The sequence below is a fragment of the Pyrus communis genome, chromosome 1, assembly GCF_041283825.1.
Source record: "Pyrus communis isolate YQ-2024b chromosome 1, ASM4128382v1, whole genome shotgun sequence".
NCBI lineage: Eukaryota > Viridiplantae > Streptophyta > Magnoliopsida > Rosales > Rosaceae > Pyrus > Pyrus communis.
The window spans coordinates 5,158,513-5,180,488 of NC_142565.1; the positions used below are offsets into that span (position 1 = coordinate 5,158,513).

The 21,976-nt window shown below is 35.9% G+C and overlaps 2 protein-coding genes across 4 annotated transcripts; both read right to left on the reverse strand.

Moving 5' to 3' along the window:
• Nucleotides 1-1,299: 1,299 nt before the first annotated feature.
• On the reverse strand, nucleotides 1,300-4,473 carry LOC137720453 (PHD finger protein ALFIN-LIKE 2). Of its 3 annotated transcripts, none has more exons than XM_068459523.2 (5): nucleotides 4,293-4,457; nucleotides 4,140-4,172; nucleotides 3,522-3,744; nucleotides 2,016-2,133; nucleotides 1,300-1,898 (listed from the first exon to the last, which is right to left on the reverse strand). In XM_068459523.2, the coding sequence occupies exons 1-5, from the start codon at nucleotides 4,378-4,380 to the stop codon at nucleotides 1,650-1,652; spliced, it is 711 nt and encodes a 236-aa protein (XP_068315624.2). In that variant the 5' UTR covers nucleotides 4,381-4,457; the 3' UTR covers nucleotides 1,300-1,649. The 3 variants fall into 3 exon arrangements, with proteins under 3 accessions (XP_068315624.2, XP_088550151.1, XP_088550147.1); XM_088694025.1 differs by having other exon boundaries at nucleotides 1,471-1,583; nucleotides 1,618-2,133; nucleotides 4,293-4,473; XM_088694021.1 differs by having other exon boundaries at nucleotides 1,516-2,133; nucleotides 4,293-4,472.
• Nucleotides 4,474-5,288: 815 nt separating this feature from the next.
• LOC137720685 (protein SMAX1-LIKE 8) lies at nucleotides 5,289-9,651 on the reverse strand. Its single transcript, XM_068459780.2, has 3 exons — nucleotides 8,266-9,651; nucleotides 7,710-7,953; nucleotides 5,289-7,300 (listed from the first exon to the last, which is right to left on the reverse strand). Exons 1-3 carry the CDS (start codon nucleotides 9,426-9,428, stop codon nucleotides 5,477-5,479), a joined length of 3,231 nt encoding a protein of 1,076 aa, XP_068315881.2. The 5' UTR covers nucleotides 9,429-9,651; the 3' UTR covers nucleotides 5,289-5,476.
• Between the last annotated feature and the right edge of the window lie 12,325 nt (nucleotides 9,652-21,976).

The following is a 21,976-nucleotide window of genomic DNA, read 5'->3' on the forward strand; positions in this document are numbered from 1 at the left end:
AAACCCTAGTTGGTGTTCATGAAATTCATCACTCGTATAATTCAAAAGGCATTTGAAGATGTAAAAAAAAACAAAAACAGAGCTGGTGAAAAGACTCGGACGAGAGAACTGCCCCTCTGCTACAGTTCTTTAGCTTTATTCCTGCTACAAAATGTATAAAAAATGAGTGTCCTCGGATTCTAATATATCGGTGTATCGACGAATATTTGAATCCATAGACTATTGAACTAAAGCATCTACCTCCAAAGAATAAGGATATTTATGTCATCTTAATTGCAGAGAATGAACATGCAAAGAGGTTCATGCATGTAAAGGTTACGATTGCAATTTCCAAGTGGGAGCGAACGGGAGGTGACATTTCATCATTAAATGAAGGAAAAACTAATGAAAAGGGTTTGAAAATTTTGAGTTTTAACGACAATGACAAAATAAATGGTAAAGTGAATAGTACTATGATTGACTTTTTAGTATAAAAATGTAACTTTTCGTTAAAATGAACAATACCAGGAGATTTTCATTAAAATTCCCTTAAATTAAAGGAATATACAAATTTCTTCAATGGTGCGGTGCCGACATAAATACGAGCACGTTTCTTTTAGAATTTGTTAATAATAATAATAATAATTGTGATTATTAATATCATAGTAACTAGATCAAGTCCGCATCCATAAAAAAATAAAATAAAAATATAGAAGAGAGAGTAGTTTGAGAAAAATATGAGAGAGATACATCGTGGAACAGTTTAAATTTATTTTTAAAAATTTAAAATATACTTATGATATGTCCGTGAGCAAGAAAAAAAAGAAAAATTTTGTGATCACAACGTTCACACAAAGCACGTGAACAAGACTTGGCGTCATCAGAGAAGAAAATTGTAAAATGACAACATTTGAGAGCTACATTGGTGATATTTGTCGCACACTCGATTTTCTAATTCCATGATTGATACGCACTTGACTCATTTCATTGGTATCGCTTAAAAAAAAAAAAAAAAATTCGTCTAACTTAAACCTCATACAAGATCCGTTAACGCAACACAGCTTCGCATAAAAAATTTCAAGCTTATGAGTTCGGATTAATAACAATTGAACCTATTTATCATTTTTAAGATATCGATTTTGTTTGTGTTAAACTGCAAGTCACGCATTAAAATGAGAATATTTAATAATTTCTTCGATAACTAAAGTAAAATGAGTGCAACATGAGTGCTCTTCGTTTAACCACCTTCTGAACTGAAGGAAATGAAAAATGGAAAAAATTCTTCCCTAGTTTGGCTTGGAAATTAATTTCACAAAACTAGCGAAAGATGAGAACTTTTGTTACCCTGAGATCGTTTAAATTGTTCCCAAAAGGATGCATAAACATCATAGTACAATTCAGAGTCAAAAATCAAAATCATAAACATCTTCTAATAACGAAAACTCAAGAGCATTTCATGAATAACACAAATGAAACGAGATCTACTTTGTACATTAGAGTAATACGGAGGGGCATATATCCGAAGGGAGAAAAACGCTAGAAGAAAAAAACCATGGCGGCATGACCGCAACGGCGACATGACCCGAAAGTAGGAACAGAAATGAATAACAACGGCCAGAGAGTATCTGCCGACCAGACATAAGTGCCCCCGAGGTTTTTGTTACTCATCACTACTTGCTCTTCTTTGTGCTACAAGAAGGACATTTGTACTGCTGAATGTATTCTGCCTTGGCTGGTGTTACCTTGACACACTTCCCATGATACCACCTCTCGCAGATGTCGCAGCCGATCCAAAACTCATTAGCACTGTAATTTCCCCCACAGCTTCCACATAGGGTTTCACTATGCTCATCTTCATCCTCCAAATAGCTTACATCATGTACCTTACTGTTGGTCCTTGCTTGTCCATCAATCGATCTCTGCAAAAACGCAAATTGGGTCACAAGCCCAAATTTTGCATCAGGGGAAGAGTTTCCAGATTTGTTTTGGAGAGTCAATAATTTCACAGAGAGAGAGAGAGAGAGAGAGAGTTTCACCTTTGAGTTCCTGGATTTACTTCCACTATCCCCACTGGGCTTGTCTTTTACGGGCTTCCTTCCAGTTACGACTTCAAAGATTGTAGGCAGATCATTTGTCAAGCTAAACAGACGCTTCCTGTTCCAGGATCGATGGCCCCCAAATCACAGTTTAGTTTCACATTAATTTAAAGATGTTGGTAAGATAAAGGAAATAATTTGCATTAACATGAACTGGTTGAGCAACAGAGCATTATACACTTTATTCCAAGTGCCTCAATGAACAACATCTGCTGAATCAGGGAGCTAGAGGTCGGGGCAGGAAAATGTATAGGAGGGAAGTGAGAATGAAGGTTCTGGACTGGATGTATGTGTTTGAAGAATCAACAGCTTCACTTAAGTACACTTCAATTTATCGTCCAAGAATACGAGCAGTCACAACTATTTTGCAACAACAAAGACTTTACTTTCTACTATTCTGGTGATATACATTGCAATTGTTGTGTTCTTTTTCGGTCTCAGACAATTGTTTATGTAAATAACAGAAACCCGTGCACTTAGAACTAACTTCCCGAGAATGCTCAGCAATCTCACCGATTCAAATAATAGGGATAGAGGTCTTTTTTAGTTCGACTTGAGTCAAAGAAGCAATCGCGAGTTCATCCCAGAGAAATCAGCACCATGAATTCTTAGACATTAAAAAACTCTTTAACATTGTCCAAGGAAACGCAGTTTCTTTTGACTTGAATAGGAATTCACAAAAATTCAGGAAAGTTTTCTTGTCTCATACGTTCTCTATAAAGACACAAACTCACAACTCCTTTCATAGGGTTCTTGAGAAGGTCCTTAGCCATTAAATCAGACTGTATATTGAAGAGGCATTGATTCCCATCCTTGTATGTCTTAGCCTACCATATTTGATCTAAATTCTAACGACTGAAAAACACAACTCATTTAAGGACCGCAAAACAGAATATGCATATGTAATACACACATATACTTAAGAACTGAAATGCTGTACAATATGCTTCGAGCAAAATTCGTAACCAACATATCTTTTGCAGAGTAACAAAAGCTACTAGTTCTATAATAATTAAAAGAGGCATATTAAAAGGGGGAAAACAACAATAACACAACAAAAGAGACATACGCCAAGAGCTGGTCTTGCTGGTGTTTTCAAATAATCAACATTGACAAACGATACAATATCACACCCCCTAAGTTTATCATCATCCTTTACAAGTTTCGGCCATCAGCTGTCAAAACAAATCCTAGCAAATGCAAATGCAATACTAATCTTTCGTGCAAACAGACAATAAGAGTTGATGAAACAGTAAGAAGACAAGCTGGAAGGAAAGATTTTTGGTAAATGCACGAGAATGTAGAAACCTTATGGTAGAACCCACAAATCAAATAGTAATGTTACTTCCACAAGTAGCAGACCAAACATACAAACATGAAATGTATTTGACATTTGAATTCAATAAAAATATCCAACTGTCAGCTCTAGGACAAGGATAAACAAACCTCTCATTCCGATTAAGTCGAGCACCAAAGTAGAAAGCCACAGAGAGCAACCAAGAATCGCTATGTACTGCAATCAATGACAGCCAATCTTTACGGTTCATCCCATCTCTTGCGAAATTGATGCCCAGTGCAGGCTCAGGAAGCTCGGGGGGAACTTCCTCTGCCGGCAGAGTCACCTCCCACGACTCATCCGGGTGTCCATACAAGCACAAATTCTCCTTCTCTGAAAGAGATTAATCATACTCGTAACTATAGCATCCAAAATCCAACAGAAGTGCCATTCGATTCAAATTAAACTAAACCACCACTAGATTACGATTAGTAGAACCAATAAGCGGAAATTGAGCAATAATGCACTTTGTTAGGTTACCTACAAAATGCAGAAATCGAAACGAAACGAAAACTCTAAATCTTACTTGTTGCAACATTACTACCTAGTCACAACCTATGACGACTATTATCCTCACTTGGAAAATAAATTTGACACAAACTAAACACCAAAACAATAATTAACAAATAAATAAACATACTTATGCTCAAGCCTGTATTTTCACTCAACTTTCTCGGCAACCAAACAGAAAACTAAAACAGAGAACGAAAATTGAAACAAGAAAGTACCTGGATCGCAAAGGGAGTAGAACTCGTCCACATCTGAAAGTACAAAAAGGAAGCAAAAGCGTCAATGGAAGTCACGATACAAGCAATGCAGTATATGTATGAAACCGAAACGTAGAGAGAGAAAGAGAGATGAGAGAGAGAGAGAGAGAGAACCGTGGGTGAGGGCGCGAATGACGGCGGAGCGACGGGCGCTGTAGTCCTTGAAGATCTCTTCGACGGTGCGAGGGCTCGACGATGGCATTTTCCCAATTTGTTTGTAATTTGATATATATTTTTGTAAAAACAGAAGGAATGGATTTAGATAAGGAGGAGACCCGCGACGTCAACCGGGCTTGGGCTTCAGATATTGTATTGGGATTTCTCATAAAGGGTTAGGTCAGATAATATAAGTTGAATTTGTAACACATTTACTGACCATCGTGTTGACCAACTCTGACCTCTTTAATAATGTGTATGGACTCACTTATATTAGAGAAGCGGTCAATAATGTAGTCGACAAAGATAGGTCAAATGGTAGTGCTCTTGTTTTTATTAGTAAAGATTGAGCGTTCGAAATTGGGATATCTTTTAACATTGAGAACGAACTAGACTAAAAGCTAATTGGTCGAATTTGAATACTTGACTTTTATACATTAACACAATGGGTAGAAAATGTCCAAGTTAGAATCTTGGTCTATAATTTTAGCTTTTAGTCTCAATTTTCAATCCTCGAATGATCTTTTCATGTTAGGACAATGGATTGGATTAGTTGATTCAAAATCTGGGTCATTTTTTTCCTGTTAACTAAAGTAAAAAATGGCGGGGAGTTCGCATGAAACACATCTAAACATCTCTTTTCAAATGTCAAAAAAGTCCAAAGCTCTAATCTTGAAAAATGGCAGGGAATCTCCATGAATGCACATCCAAACATCTCTCTCCAAATGTCAAAAAAAGTCTCAAGTTCGAATCTTGACGGAAAATTTATAAAACAAACTCGTATTTCGGCTATTTTTTTATTTTTGAAAATTTAGAAATATAGTCACTCAAGACCCCAAAGCTAGAGACTTTTGAGACCCTCGAGAAATGCTTCTTGTTTGACAAAAAATATACAGTTTGGCAGTGTCCATCCTTCTCTGGTTTTGGCAATTGGCACACATAGAAGACACAAAATTACAAACACAGTAGCTACATTTATATATGACGCTCGAACAAAGCCCACCAAGACCATATGGAATTTACGAGGCTTACATAGACTGGCCAAAAATAACTACAGCAAGAGGCTAAACAAGCTTACCACAAAGCTACATATGCTACCTTCCTTATACATCTACTTACAAACACTACACTTTTACTGGCAATCATATTAGTACAATGCTAGGGGCAAGATAAGTTTTTGGTGCTCGGTGTTCCAACCAAATCCCCTCGCAAGTTTTGAGTTTTACGGTGGTGATTCTGTGCGAGTTATGTCGCTTTTGAACTTCTGCAAATGCCCTGCTGAGTACTTGTTCCACCCAATCTTCCACCACCCTCGACCTGTCTGACAAATATACAGCTGCAAGTAGTTGTTCCACGACTTCTGAATCCATTTCTAGCAGGCACTCTGAGTCAACAAACTTGTGGAAGCTATTCTTGATTTCCTTTGACATTTTCTCAGCAAGTGCGTCAAAATCAACGGGCTTGAATACCACAGTCTCATCCACCTGATCAAGGAAGTCTTGCAACGAGGACTTGGAGTTTTCAGAGCTCCCATCATCTGTGTTTTCCACTGCATTCTCTTCAGCTGGAAGGTTGAGATCCAGATACCTAGTTGACGTTTTGTTGGCCCGTTTGGGCATCTCTGAGACTTCATGCTGCTCTAGAAGTTCATTGACACCAACCAGTTTCCTTTTATTTAGAAAATGTTGATTCGTGGATGCCCTCCAGTTTTGGCTTCTGCTGCTGTCTTCGGAGGCACATTCAATAGTAATCTGCACAGGCCGCTCTTTCGCTTGTAAGATTCTTTCCTCGGAATAGTTGGAGAGTCCCTTCGTGGAACTGAGAATACTGCATCCCTTTGAGAATGTCGAAGTTGTAACAAATATCGCATTATTGGTGCTGACTTGTCTTCCATGGGAATCGGAAAATTTACCAGTCAATAAAGCTAAGGACAAACTATTTTGAGTCACCACATCAGCCTTATCTACATTTTCTAAGAAGACAATGGACAATGGTTTCTTGCACAATTCTCCGGCAACATAATCAACAACTGTCTTACCCCTAAACCTCACATCATAACCATTCACCACCGGACAATCAAAGTTTGTGTCTGACTGGATCATTCCATCCCGAGAATTTAGATCCGCACAGATCAATTGTTCCTGGTTTCCGTATAATACCTCAGCAAGGGCAACGGCAATTTTCTTTTTACCATACCTATCAGGTCCTGTAAAATTGAACCATACATCCCTTCTGTGACTTGCTCCACAGAATTTTTCACTTCTAGATTGGCAGTTAGCTATTCTTTGGCTAATTACACTTACAGCATCAGTTTGCCAGCCAACCCTTTCAAAGAGAGCTCTGAAAAGCATCTTGACATCACTTGGATCAAACTGCCCATGGTTGTCAGGACTCGAGGAGGATGATGATCGAGTAGAATAGAGATTCCCATTGACTAAATCAATATTAGAGGAAAAGCAACCCGAGATGTTCTGTTGAACTGCTGGATTCAGATCTGGAGGTTTTTTCGGCGTATTACTAGCAGGAGAAGAGCATATTCCTAACCCTAAATCTGTGGTGACAGAAGCAGCTGATGTGGCAGATGTTTGGCTACCATCAACCACACTAGAGTTGGACAAGCAAGGTGACCCGAGGCCAGCAGACTCAAGATCTTCATCTTTTGAAGTTTTTTCCCACACTTCGGAAGAGAAACTGTCGTTCTTCGCCTTTGGAGGAAGGTTTGATTGTGTTTGCACATCTGCAGGGATGCATGAATCTGCAATCTTGCACTCAATTTTCTGTGAAGATGTATTGGTGGTGTTGTCGTGGTTGCACTTCTTGTCCTCAAGAGACTGAAATCCTACCATAGTAGGAAAGAAGTTTGCTTCGGGCAGGGGATGAGAATAGTGAAGATGCTGGCATTTATCATCCCATTTCTTTTGCAATCCCGAAACTTTGGCACTCGATAACACAACATCATCTTTGGTCTGCACTGAAGAGATACAAACTAGTTTTCAAACGAATAACGTAAAAAACCTGTAGTTTGAAGTAATGATTTCATTGTTAACTAGAAAAAGAAAGCCCAATATACCAGACTGGAAAATATTAGACCAGATACTGTCATACTGCATAAAAAGGATGTATAATCAAACATAAGGGAGCCTACTTTTAGCCAAAATAAAAATCGTAACGGGAATAATTTCTCTATGAGTTAACGGACACTACGGGGGAAAGGCTTAAAATTCAAAAAGAATAAAACTTTACAGAATGCGTAATGCAAGTAGGAGTTCATTTAGCAATACATCGCATCACATATTCCATTCCAGAGGTTTGGCACATTGCACAATTTAGACAATTAAAATCATGAATCGAATCTGTATTGATCGCGATACACACCTCCATATCCAATCCCTTGTTTGTGCAAAGCGGAGCCATCTGCAACCAAGAAGGCAAACTAGCTTGGGGCTGACCTGCCACTGAAGCGGTGATACTTCCCATTGGAACAGAACATGCTTCTTGCTCGGATTTTTTATTGCGCTGGTGATTGCGGGGAAGACATTGATACGAGCAACTTATAGGGAGCTTTAGGTCAGAAGGTGCTGAAAAGAATCCACCAAATGGAACAAACGACTCCATCAAGCTGTAAGTACATCATGACAAACTGTGAGATTCAGCAGGCGTCATACAGTCGGGATTTAATCCGAAAGTACGAGTTCTATACACTCTTGGCACGCAGGAAGCACTTTTTCCGAAGACTAAAATATAGGGACATATACATAGATAAAAACTTTTAGAAACCTTCAGCAGAAAATACGACTTTTTCGCTACACGGGCACTAAATAAGCAATGAAACACATTTTAGCGTCCCTCTCGTGCACCCAAGTTCGAATCTTCCCGCAAAAAAATTGAATAAAATGCATATAAAAGTATAGATTAGGAGGCAATAACTCACCTGGACCTGGGGTATGATTCAGCCATGGAAGCAGCTCTGAGAGAAGTGATGGGCAGAAGCTGCAAGTCCCAGTCTTTTTCCACAGATGGAAACATCCCCACAAACTTCAAGTAACTTCCATAGCTAGTCGTTGCACCAATCAACCAAACTTTCCCGCGCTGAACCTCCAACAGCCTTGTCACCTCGGCAACCACTTGACTCACTGAGTCAGCCACCGCGTTCTCAGCCACAAACGCCTTCAAGTCCCCAATATTCACTACAATCCCAGGCCCCATACTCTGCTCTGCGACCCGACCCACCTCCCCGAACCTCAAACTTACAGACCCTTTATCGCAATCCTCGGCTATGAACTTCGACACATCGTTTTCCGCTGAAACTACAGACAACCCAGATAGCTCCGCCTGCAAAACGCCGCCGTCTTTTTTCTCCAGAGCCTCCACGAAGCTCTTGAGTGCTTCATGAGCGTATACGCCCACAAGCAGAGGATTCCGGCCTCTGTTTCTCCCGAGAACCTCTCCTATTCTCCTCGAATTTTCGTCCCCGTCAGTTAAAACGGTTCGGGTCGGGCGACCCGTGTCCGGGTACTCGGTTAAGTTGCAGAGAAAGAGAGGATGGTGGACTCTGGAGCGCGGGTATCTGAGAATCTGAGGAAAAGGGCGCAAAATTGCGAGCTTTATTTCGGAGCTACGAAAACCCGCTTCGGCGAAGACCCGACTGACGACCGGGTCGTCGAGAATCGATAGAATCAGGTGCTGGAGCTCCACTTTAATGGCGGAGATCGAGGACTGCTGCGAGAGCTGGTGGTAAAGGTGGTAATTCTCGGGCTGCCTTCGCTGGTTGGCTTGTGACCGTTTGATGGCGGCCATGAGCGAGTTCGAAACGGGCGGGTCGTCCGCGAGTTGGGTCGAGGAGACCCGGTCGAGCGAGACGCTGAGGCAGAGCTCCAGAGCCTTGAATTGGAGCCGGGGCGGGTAGGCGGAGTTTCGGGCGCGCGCGCAGGCGTCACGTAGCGCGGCGGACGGGAGGGAGAGCAGAGCGGATATGGCGTGCAGTGACGTCGTTTGGCCGTGTCCTCTGCGGCGCGCGACTGCCACGGCCTCGTCCAAAGCGTTTGCTGCCTCCGTTGTCAGGCATTGCCTGGCCACAGTAACCGGCGTAGGCATCGCCGCAGGGTATATGTAAACTAGTTGAGTAGAGTGCCATGTGTGGCAAGAGTTTCTAATTATTTATGGGGGGGGGGGGGAAGGGGAGGAAGAACTATAGGATGTCAAGTGTGGTGGTATGGCCCACCATGACGATGGTGGGGCCCACGAGAGAAAGCGTATTTGTTTGTTGTTAGTTGAATTGCGTTTATTTCTCTCGTCACATGATTAATAAGAATTCATATTGTGTTATCGTGGTCAAGTTGAACATCAATAGTCTTAAGTTTTCTTAATCGTTTGCCCTAGCATAATTTAAGGATGTTTAACAGAAGCTGACGAAATCTTTCCTGTGCATGATCAGTATAACGATCATCATGATTCATCAATTCTTCATCATCATCATGTTCGAAGGAGTGAAAGCACGAATGAATGAAAACTGTGGAAAGAAAGATGCTCGAGTCCACTTTGTTAAATTTGAGTGAGTGGGCCAGAAACTGACAGTCAACGTCACTTTCTGCTTACGTGTCCAGCATGGTGGTGATGCTATGAGTTGACTCATTGAGTTGTTACAGGTCGATAATATTATGTTAAAAATATTTTCTCAAAATATGACTCGATTTCTCTGCCACTTCAATTTTTGTTCGTATAATATTTTTTATATTGACACGAAAATTGTATCAGAAATATGAGGTACTAAAGTATTTCTAAACTGTTTTACTTTTAAAAGAGTCTGCTTATCATTTCTAATAACATTTATTCCATCTCGTATAATTATATTCCCATGAATACGATGAGTAATTGTTAATTAACTAGATATTTCTTCTCCAACTTGAGTCTTGACATTGTTTTTAGATAAGCAGATGTTTAAATTAGAGATAATAAGTCGTATAATTGAATACGACAGTAATAAGGGAAATATATATGCATGGCCTTTGAACCTTTCGGCAATTGGCATATATTTGGCGACAAGGGCACCGTAACTTTCAGAGAGAAGTTTTATTCGACATTTGTCGGTCATAAAATCTGAACATATAAGTTGCCATACATTGAGTGTCACTACGTCAAACAGTTATTAATTCACTTTTAACATATTAAGATTTCATTCCTAAAATTATGCTCATTGTTTGGTATGAAAATGATGCATAACACGTTAAAAAGATCGAAGAACAAGTGAAAAAGTGTAAAATATGCAACAAAGTTTAAGAATTGCCAATTTGATCTTCGATACTTGATTTCGATACATGACCTTTTGTTTCAAAGAGAACATCACGAATAAAACTCAATGTCTTGCCTTGACGTATAGGAATATTTTGCTGTATTTCACTGTTACTATCCCAAAACATAATTTTAAGAAATTATGGGTATTTTCCATACTCTGCTATTTCTTTAATTTGTTTTCTATTTGTACTCCTAGAAAGTCCACGTATATAATGCACTACATAAAACAACATTTACGATGCTAGAGTTGTAATCTTTTCATATTATTCAATCACTAAACGTTAGAGATTCGCAAGATGGACTATAGCTTAAGCGTATTTTGTTCCGTTTCGTTGTTCATTGCATCAAATTGCAAGTCAAAAAACCTTTTTTAATTTCTTTTGCAGAAAATACTTCTCTAAGCATCTCCACTAATACTCGCTAAATTTTTTATTGAAATGTTAATTTGGCTAGCCACCACTTCTAATTAACAATGCCAGCTATTTTAACTTAGGTTTAAACTATTTTAATATTAATTTTTTCTAAACAATCCAAACACTTTTTTCTTTAAAGCTAGCATGTTAAAACTTGAATTTTCTGTAATTATTTTTATTAAAGTAGTCAAAACCTCATTTAGCTAAATTATTAGGGCTCGTTTGGTGGGCTGGATGGAAATGTGCTTAGAGATATGATTAGATTGGCAAAGAATTGTAAGATAGCACTTGTAACATATGTAAAGGGATAGGTTAGATAATCATTCCATTGTGGATTCATAGCTTATTGTGTCCAATTATATTTATCTCACATTTTGATACAATAAACAACAGATTGAACTCAAATTCATTTTAATTTATCACAATCTATATCATCCAATCCACCAAACAAAATCTTACAGATGCTCCGGTGTCACTGCCTATCTTTATCGTGGTGAGAGGGACGGCGAGAGAGAGTCGGTTGAATATGTAAAGGTACAAAAGCGATGGGTGAGACCGTGAGAGTGAAACCCTACAACCACGACCGCACGCATGCATGTATCACCTCAAAATCGTATATTTAAAAAGATTTTTTTCTTCCTTTGCTTTTGGTTCCGGAAGAGGAAAGAAATGGACCCCCTCACCCATCATCAAACGTTTTCTTTTACTTCTCTTCCTCCCTACTAGGGACTAGCTAGCTCAGCTTTTTCACGTTTTATGATTGCACGTGATGTCTGAATTTAATAATATAATTTTATATGTAAATTTTCTTTTCACGTGACTTGTGAAATAGATAAAAACGTTACTTGACGATAAATCTGTTTAATGTAAGTTGTTTTTAAAAGACTAGGGAATGAAGTGATTAATTCAGAGGGTGTTTGATTGGATGGGTTTTTGTTGGCACTTTTCTTTATTGATATGCTTTTGCCAACCTTTTCAGTTGCTTTTTCCCGTACACCAATAGTCTTCCCAATTGGACCTTTCCAAACCATCTTCCTCCCATTTCAAACAATTGACTCGACCAGAACCCTAAAAGCAGTTCTGATTAAGCAATCTTCTACCGCAGTGTCGTATTCAGTAATAATACAGTAAATCCACGTTTGAGTGCTTGATTATGGAAAATTCTTTTTATGCTATCTAGCATTAAATATTATTAAAATTTGGATGATTTAGACTGGTTTAGATTATTATTTTTAGGGGTTTTTGAACTTTAATCCTTCAAAAAGATTAAAATTAAAAAAAAAAAATCTGGTGTTAGATTGAATATTGATTTTAGTACATAATGTGTCCTTAATTCAAAATAATTAATGTTCATTTTATTTAATGTCTCCCATTAAATATTTAAATGTATTAATACACAAATTTTAATTTATTTTTTGACCAAAAAAGAGTTTTTTAATTTATTAATTTTATTTAACATTCTTTAAACTTGAAAAACTCAATTAATGTACCTAAATGTTAGTACCAAAATATATTATATTGAACTAATATATTTAAATGTTAGTACTGAAATGTATGTACCTAAATATATGCACCGAAATGTATTAATATTAAATTAATGTACCTAAATGTGTGTACCAAAATGTATGCACCGAAATGTTAGTACCAAAAAGGTATCATATTGAAGTAATGTACCTAAATGTTTGTATCGAAATGCATGTACCAAAATGTGTGTACCTAAATGTATGCACTGAAATGTATTATAATGAATTTAATATACCTAAATGAAGAAGATAAAGTACATCGAAATATATTGTATAACAAAAATTAGTTTATCTAAATGTTCACAACAAAATATATTAAGATGAATGAAATGAAAATAAAAATTATAATGAAATAAAATCAATACATTAAAAATTAGAAAGAAAAAGATAAATAATTAAAACACCAAAATATAATTAATAAATGATGTTATTAATGTATCAAGGGACTAAAATTAGATTTTGATCTTACTCATGGTTTTAATCAAAAATTCATCTTTGCCAAGGATTAAAATGAAGTTTTCTATTATTTTTATTGTGGTATTGTTAAACCTGATGATCCAATGTTCGTACCATTTAATGTCATATGTAGCACCAAAGTAAAACCCCTTGATTATAATACCAAGTTTGAATCTTCCTTAGGTAGATTCGAAATGGAAACGTCTTACAAAATAACTTAGAGGCATTAGTAGAGACTAATAGATAGTTGTCAAAGTTTGAATCTTACATCTCCGCGAAACCCAATAACGAAATATTAAAAAAGGTTACTTTGGATGTGGTCTCTATTTATCAACGTTCTTTGATAGAAATCTTGTTGGTTTTCAATTTTTTTATTGAAGTTCCTGAATTAATACAACAATGCCATAATTCTAAATTAAAATTTGATATTTGTAGTTACTTATATTAATGAGATTTTAAATAAAATCTGTGACATCCCACATCACCCAGGAGAGTGATCCTTATATGTATATTCTCATCCCTACCTAGCACGAGCCCTTTTGAGAGCTCACTAGCTTTGGGTTTCATAGGAACTCCGAAGTTAAGCGAGTAGCGCGCGAGAGCACTCCCAGGATGGGTGACCCATCGGGAAGTTCTCGTGTGAGTTCCCAAAAAACAAAACCGTGAGGGTGTGCTGGGGGGCCCAAAGCAGACAATATCGTGCTACGGTGGTGGAGCGGGCCCGAGAAGTGATCCGCCCCAGGCCGGGATGAGCTCCCAAAAATAAAACCCTGAGGGAATGGTAAGTCCAAAGCAGACAATATTGTGCTACGGTGGTGGAGTGGGCCCAGGAAGTGATCCGTCCCGGGTCGGGATGTGACAAAATCCATGATTTTTGGGATTGAAAAAAAAAAAGGTTATACTTATATAAAAAAAAAAGTATAATTTATCTTAATGACATGATTTGTCATTAAAATAAATTACATTTAAAAAAAAACTCATCAAATTGTCATTACTTATATTAATGACATTTTAGATACAAAAACTTGGTAATTTTTATACAGTACATTTTACATACAAAAAGTTGGTACATTTTACACAAAAAAGGTAGTACAATTTATATGAAAAAATGGGTACATTTTATATAAAAAACAATGGGTACATTTCATATATATATAAAACAATGGGTACATTTTAGATTTTTTTTTTTTTAAAAAAAAAAAGGGTCTTACATTAAAAATGGGTACATTTTACATATAACAAAGTGATACATTTTTAAAAGACAAATGGGTACATTATTAAAAAATTATTGGTACAAATAAAAGGTTAAAATAATTGAGTACAAATAAAAGTTTGAAAAATATGGACACAAAAAGAAATAATACATGGGTACAAAGTAAAACTGAAAAGAAAATTGGTACAATTTAAAAAAGTGTTGCAAATTAAAATGGCTATAAACTAAATAAAAATATATGATAACAAATGAATATATTTAGAAACACAATTTAATTATCTTGACTTGTAAAATATTTTAGTATTGAAATAATTAATGACGTTTATTAAAACCAAAAGACCTTGATAAAAAATTGAAAATGAATAAGGTTTTAATCAATGGAGTTGAAAAAAAAAGAATGAGAACCTAATTTCTCCTATAAAAAATAAGGTTCCATTATTCCTATAGGCTATATTTGGTTTATTCTTTTTTCTTCATGAGCCGAAATTATAAGTTGACTTGTTTTTCTCTAATTAATTTTTTTGGGTACGATGAGTAATTGGAGAAAAGAGAGAGACAGATAATATAAGTAAATAAATTTATATGAGCTATTAGTGGTTCGTAATACCTTTGCAATCGAAAAAGTTAAAAAAAAAAAAAAATCAAGAGATAATTAAGTAAGAGTGTGCAGATGATAAAAATAAATGGTGGACGAAAATCATTTTCCGTAAACTTACCAGAAAGTTATTAAACTGTATGTCTTCTAAGAATATTGTGACTGTGGTGTCATTTTCGACCACAAAAGTGAAAGAAAGTTGGTGTCATTTTCGCATATAATGTTGCTCTCTCTCAACGGCCAAAGAGAAGACATACATTCCGAGTCCCACCCAAGTTGCAGCTAAAATCCTAAAGTTCATTTCTATTTATTTCTTCCTTTGTATTTCTGGAATGATGGAGATATGGAAAAGGAATTGAATCTGGTCTTGGAATATCTCCTGCGTTTAGAATCTCCCTCTACCTTTATCTTCTTTGTAAAAAGCTGAAACACTGCATTTTTCAACTTCATGCCTTCACCTTTTCACCAGCACCTACGCGTACGTAGAAGTCTTTTGGGAATCATTTCTGCAGCGAAAAACATCCGAATAATTTCTTTCTTCACGCGCTTTGTACACCATATCGCATCATCGCATTATTGTTGAGAATACCAATTCGACATGCATGTTAGGTGATATTACTAGTGTCCGTTACTACTATCAGTAACAAAATTTGTAAAATGCATCCTACGTAGACCTTAAAATTATTTGTATTACTTGTACTTGTCTTATTGTATTCATGATCCTTCATCCTTGCCTCTATGGATATGGTACGATATCCACCTAAATTATATTATTTTCTTCATATTCAAAATATGTTCGCCAATTTTTTTTTCTTGAAATAATGTTTTAAGAAAATACTAGCTAGGTTAATTGTGAGCGAGCACGTGATTGATTTATGACAATTATTCGTGTACGTACCCCATATATTTACAGTGGTGAGAAACCGATTAACGCGTATGTGGACAGCTGATCTTGAGAGTCCTCATGTATTCAAGTAAAATGATAATCATCCTGACCATATCCTAACGTCCTATATCATGAGGTGAGTCCCAAACTCCCAATACTAAGTCAAACAAGTAACAGTGTGTTTCTTAGATTGAATGATGGCCTTGTTGTATAAATTGACACTCAGACCTCATTCAGTGGTAGATGTTGCTTGTGTGTTTCGGTGGAGTATTAGTAACTCAAGCCTTGTTGTATAATTGAAAGAAGTTCCCATAGATGGAAACCCTAGTAGTACCATGCATGATGATGCCCCCGGGGACCCGCACTTGAAATTTTGTACAAGAGGACCAACAACGCAATGAGAAATTTTTATGTGAATCGGACACACTTTGTTTATCGCATTTGTTTTAATATATGTGAATGTTATAGTTGATATCAATGAGAGGTTTAAGATTCGATCCTCGTTAAATGCAAAGTTGAACTACATTATTATTAGCTCATTGTGAGATTTAGTAAACTCATTCATCCTCTTAATATAGATACTATCGTAAATTAAAAAAGAAAAATAATAATAATAACATTATGCAGCGCGATGTTCTAGGTCCAACAAAAAATTTCAACAATGCAACAACCAATATTTAGTTTCTGGTTTTTTTTTTTTTTTCTTAAAAAGGGGATTAGTTGGTGACTTTGTTATGACAGTCCAGTTTCATAGGAGCCGGAAGACTTATAGAGGCATTTCAACCTCTTTTTGACCACTATCATGTGATTCGCGAAAGCTAAGAATTGAACTCATGATGTGCTGTGTAAAATACGGATCTGAAATTCATACTCAACCATTAAACCATTCCGTGGTGATTATTATATTTAGTTTCTAGTTTGAATTTAACTTTGGGTGGTGATGTGTTGTCGCTATATTGTAACATTTGACATGCTTTATTCAACTTTACTCTCACTTTCGCAGTTGAATAAAACTTATTGGCCTCATTGCATATCATACGATCATATCCGAATAAGCTTTTTTCATGTATTAAAAATGAGAGATGGGATTTGACTGCATTTCTTATGGCCCATAATCTCCATTTGCGTTTCATCTCAATTACTCACACACTTTCTACTCAAATTTTTAATAATATTCGTTGGTGGGTTTTCTCCATCAAGTTATGATTAGACTGGGGCCATTGTGTCATTAGTCATTTCTCTCGAATTGTTTGAGGATTACTAAAGACAAAACGTCATTAACTGATACATAAAGAGTAGATAAGTAAAGCATTTATTTGTATATTGGATTATAACTGTGTGCTAGGATACGATTAATTAGCATATGGAACGAACTTATCAGCCATCAGAAAGCACATATTCTTACACTATCTGCAATATTTTCTGGGTGGTTTATATGTGTAGGAACCGAATCCAAGTTACTATTCTCTATATCTACTTCGCATACTCCATTTATACAAAATAAAATAAAAAAGTTTGGAATTCTGAATTTTACATGTCGAATTCTTACCAACAATGTTTGAGGTTTACAGCTTATAGTGGATCTCGTACAGCCCGTATGCATGGACCCTATTCCTTTATACCAAGAAACATAATTTATACTTTTGCGAGAACAAAATATATGATGAACACAACATATGCTTGGATTAATTTTGAAAGGAAAATGATAAACACACATTCCTTTTAGCCTCTCAAATACCCATGTTTAATCTTATTTATTTTTTTCGTTTAGTTTATTCAATTCAATGACAAAAAAGAGCAGGAAAATTTTAAAAAGTTGAAAATAGGTCGGTCCATAAAAGGGCAAAGAAATAGATTATAGATGAACGAGTTGAATTTGTTTTGTGAAAATTGTTGGAAAGTAATAATATTTAGGATTATTTTATTGTTTGGGTTTTAGGCTTAATCTGTTAGAATTAGGTTTGTGTTTTCTTACTTATTAGGGATTAGGGTTAGTTTATAATAAATAGAGTGTTTTGTTATTCAGTAGAGAATGAGTCACCTAAGATGTACCTCTTAGTTTATAGTCATTTCGACATTCTTATTCATTAATATCCTATTAACAATATTCGTAGTTTATAGTTTGTATTTTGAGATGAAGCAAGCCATGAATATATTCAACATCCCTTTCACTTAACAATTTGAGTAACTCCATGGGACCATGATTGAACATGCTTGTCGCATAAAGCTGGTTCGACATGATTAACTTTCATTCTTTTCATTTTTTTCCATCTTTTTCACTTGGCTATAATCAGATGGTTTTTGGTAGTTAGGGTTTCTTAAATAATAAAAAATTACTGAAACACAGATGACATGACACAAATTCGAGCACGAAAAATAAGTTGGAGAATACACCAAAGAGCAAGAGTTGACACCAACACTAATAATTTTGAAAAGCCCCGGACATTGCCACCCCACTTTCCAGAAATAAGTGACCTCAGAAATCTAATCGATCGAATAGTCAAAGTAATTTGCGAAAGCCAGTGATAGGAGAACCGAACCCACTCGTATCTTCTTTCCCATATTTGGTACAAACGTTCCACAGTGGCTTATGCCCACACGCACCATCAACTTTATCATTCTACTGAGTGGTATGACTATGGATCAGATGCTGCTTATGTAAAAAGCACTTTTATTTACAAGCGTTTTTATTTGATAATATCAGAACAGTTATAAGACTCAAAAATCGTATCCTTCTAAAAATAATATGGTCGTTAACATGTGACCTGGAAGATTGGCGGCCAATCACCGTTCCAAATGAGCTAATAGTTTCATCATTCCAAACAAATAAAAGAAGAGCAATAAAGTAAACTGATGATCTAATAGTTTCATTCCAAACAAATAAAAGAAGAGCAATCAAGTAAACTAACAACTTCTGATATAAACTAAGAACTTCTTCTTATAAAATAATCACAGTTGGATACGTATGTTTTTTAAAATCAATCTGAATGAAAACAAATAAAAAAAGAGCAATCAAGTAAACTAAGAATTTCTTCTTATAAACTAATCACAGTTGGATACGTATATCTTTCAAAATCAATGCAATCAAGTAAACTAACAACTTCTGATATAAACTAAGAATTTCTTCTTATAAACTAATCACAGTTAGATACGTATATCTTTCAAAATCAATCTGAACGCATTGAGAAAGATAGAAAGCAACTTTAATAATGTGGTTTTCTGTACGTGTGTGTGGGGGATGAGGATTCCTGTTGCTGAGTAGGAGATGCGTATGACCATGTCCAAGCATAGGAAGTGATCCTTCAACTGTAGAAAAAGTTTTTCTTTCCACGTAAAGAATAAATTATGGAGATGTTGAAATTTTGAAAAGATGCAAAATTCAAGAGAGGGAGGAAGAGACATCGGGTTAGGGTGGGTGGGGACATCAAATTCATGGGTGCATGACTGGTTGGCTGCCTGGCTGAGTGGGTGAGAGTGGCCTAGTTGATGATGCTTCAACTTTTTTACCTAAAATAGGAATTTATGATTAGTGTGTTAGTGGAGAACCTAGTTCCCCTCCGTTGTTTCAATGATTTGACAAATTTTCACTTTCCATCGTTATATACTACCCTAAGCCCTGTTTTTTCCTTCTTTTTTCAAAAAAATAAAAATAAAAAAAAAGTGGTTTCACCAAGGCAGTCCATTCTTATGGGGGTCAGGAGACTCACAAAGACATTTCACACTCCCCCTAATCACCATGGAATTTGTCTATGACTACTGGACCACTTCATTGTGATTCAGTTTTTTGCTTTTTATTTGTTCTCTTTAAAAAAAAAATAAATGGGGGAGAGAAAAGTTGAATGGAAATGTGACAGAGAGAAAACATGGGAGTGCATAGATATTTATATTTTTAGTTTTTATATTTCAAAATTAAAGAGATACTATGTTAACATGTGAGTGAAGTAAGAAAAAAAATTGCAACATTTAATTTCTGCAAAATTACATTGTTTTGTGTGATATAAGATCAAATAATCTTTTTACCCTTTTTAATTAACAATTTTTTATTTATTAATAAGTAGTTTAGATAATTGGAAATGTCCTATGTATGTGCAAGTGTGGGAATTTTTCTTGCAATTTTTAATTTTTTTGGTGCAATGGGCCAAAGCCCAAAAATAACACAGAGCTAACAAAGCATATTTATGGGCCTTTAAATCCCAGCTAAGTGTGAGATATGTATGTCCAACACATTTTGGGCTTTGTTTTTTTAAACACATTTTTTTTAACAATGAGATTAGTTTTGAACTCATCATTACACTTAAATATGAGATGTTTTATTTATAAGTGGAGAAGATTACCAATAATTCCTCTTCACTTGTACGTAAAAAGTCTTAGGTTCAATTTTAGTAAGAGGCGAATTTGAACTACATTATTACTACTCTATTGTGAGACTTAACCTACCCTCTCCCCCTTAATTTAGATTATATCGTTTGTTCAAAAAAAAAAAAAAAAAAAAAAAAAACTAATGGCTTGTCTGTGACGACTTAGATGGTCCTTATATATTATTAGTGATCTAAATAATTGAGTACCATTTTTCTGTTCTACAGAGCGGGCTAATCTAAAATAGTCAATGCAAGATGATATTTCTAGTAATGCTAATAACAACTTTTTTTTCCTTGTTGATTATTTGTATATTCATGAGATGTGAATTCACGACTTTCTCCGTAGAACAGAGTGCCACCAAATTAAATGATCATTTTTATTTATTTTGACAAAACAAAAATGTGGGTGTGGGTTGAGGTAAATCACATAATGTACAAGTAATAATGTGTATTGAACTCGCCATTTATAGAATTCAAATCTAAAAAAATGAAGGAAAAAAACTCTAAATCAAATTAATGAAAAGGTAAATATGAAATGCAGCCCAAGAAGATACAATCCATTGCCATTGAGCCCAACTAAACCCTAGTTGATAAAGGACAATGAGCCGAAGGAGAAATGCATTAGCGTTCCGGACACGATGTAAGTGAGATGTCTTATATTCAATTATCATCAAATGCTAATTTGAAAAAGATTATTACTAGTCTATTGTGAGGCTAAGCTTACCTTATTCTTTTAATGTAAATAATATCGATTGTTTAAAAAAACTATTTGAATCAAACATTTAGTATATAGAACCGTCTTGACACACTGAAAAATCTCGGAGGCCCACGGTGACCCACATCTGCAGATTCGTATGGTGCTTCTGCGCTGCTGGCAAGTCTTCCGCATTGCAACAGCAGCAGCGGCAGAGGGTGGTGATTTAGAGGAAACTGAGGTATGCGTTACGCATTTCCAGATCAGATTTCAGTGGCATAAAGGACCTTTTGTATTCATGCGTTTAATGCATGGGAATGTTGTTTGTTGGCTTCTGTGTTCGAAACTTGAAACACAGGCCACACAAACAGTACACTATGTGGCATCGAATCTTATTTTTATCAAATAAAACCCTAATCTTATTCTTTTTAATTTGATATTATTTTGCTAATGTTTTTAAGAAAAATGGTAAGATGAGTCTTGTATGCACTAATTTTAATTGTTTATGCGTATAAGACTAATAAAACATGAATCCTCAAGTTTAGTATTTCAACTTATATGTATAAGTGCAATTGATTGTAGCGTTATTCTTAAAGAAAATTGAGGTTTCACTATAAAATCAATTAGCAATATGGGGAGTAGTTCAACTTACTTATAAGCTCATGCAAAGTCCTTCCTCTCATCAAAGTATGATTCACTCTCAACATGCCCCTCACATGTGGCAAATTTTCAAACCTAGCACGTGAGCAACACAATAGGGTTAAGTGGAGCGTATGTGGCCGTTTGGCTTCACAGTGGAACAACCTGCTCTGACACCATGAAGAAAATTGAGGTTCTACCATGAAATCAATTGGCAATATGTGGAGCAGCCCAACTCATTATAAGCTCATGCAAAGTCCATTCTCTCATCAATGTAGGATTCATACTTCACAATTCTATATTTAAAACAACCATAATTCTTGACCAAAAAAAAAAAGAAAAGAAAAAACAACCATAATTCTACTTACTCCTTCTGCTGATGCCTAATGGTCCTTTTTCCAAACAAAATATTGCATTGCTACGGCCATGTGTTTTACTTAAACATCAGATGATCATGACTATTATAACAAAAATGAAAACCAGAAGCTCGTTTTTTCTGTGCATAAATATCAATTAATATGTTCTTGTTTTCTGTCAGATATTAATAATATATATATGTACTTGTAAGGGAAGG

Excerpts from the sequence above, each read along its gene's own strand:
- LOC137720453 (XM_088694025.1), bottom strand. The coding sequence starts at position 4,380 with ATGCCATCGTCGAGCCCTCGCACCGTCGAAGAGATCTTCAAGGACTAC. Across the intron at positions 4,173-4,292 it reads CATTCGCGCCCTCACCCACG|ATGTGGACGAGTTCTACTCC; the intron begins GTTCTCTCTCTC and ends TTGTACTTTCAG. Across the intron at positions 3,745-4,139 it reads CTACTCCCTTTGCGATCCAG|AGAAGGAGAATTTGTGCTTG; the intron begins GTACTTTCTTGT and ends AATCTCTTTCAG.
- LOC137720685 (XM_068459780.2), bottom strand. The coding sequence starts at position 9,428 with ATGCCTACGCCGGTTACTGTGGCCAGGCAATGCCTGACAACGGAGGCA. Across the intron at positions 7,954-8,265 it reads GAATCATACCCCAGGTCCAG|CTTGATGGAGTCGTTTGTTC; the intron begins GTGAGTTATTGC and ends ATGTACTTACAG. Across the intron at positions 7,301-7,709 it reads ACAAGGGATTGGATATGGAG|ACCAAAGATGATGTTGTGTT; the intron begins GTGTGTATCGCG and ends TCTTCAGTGCAG.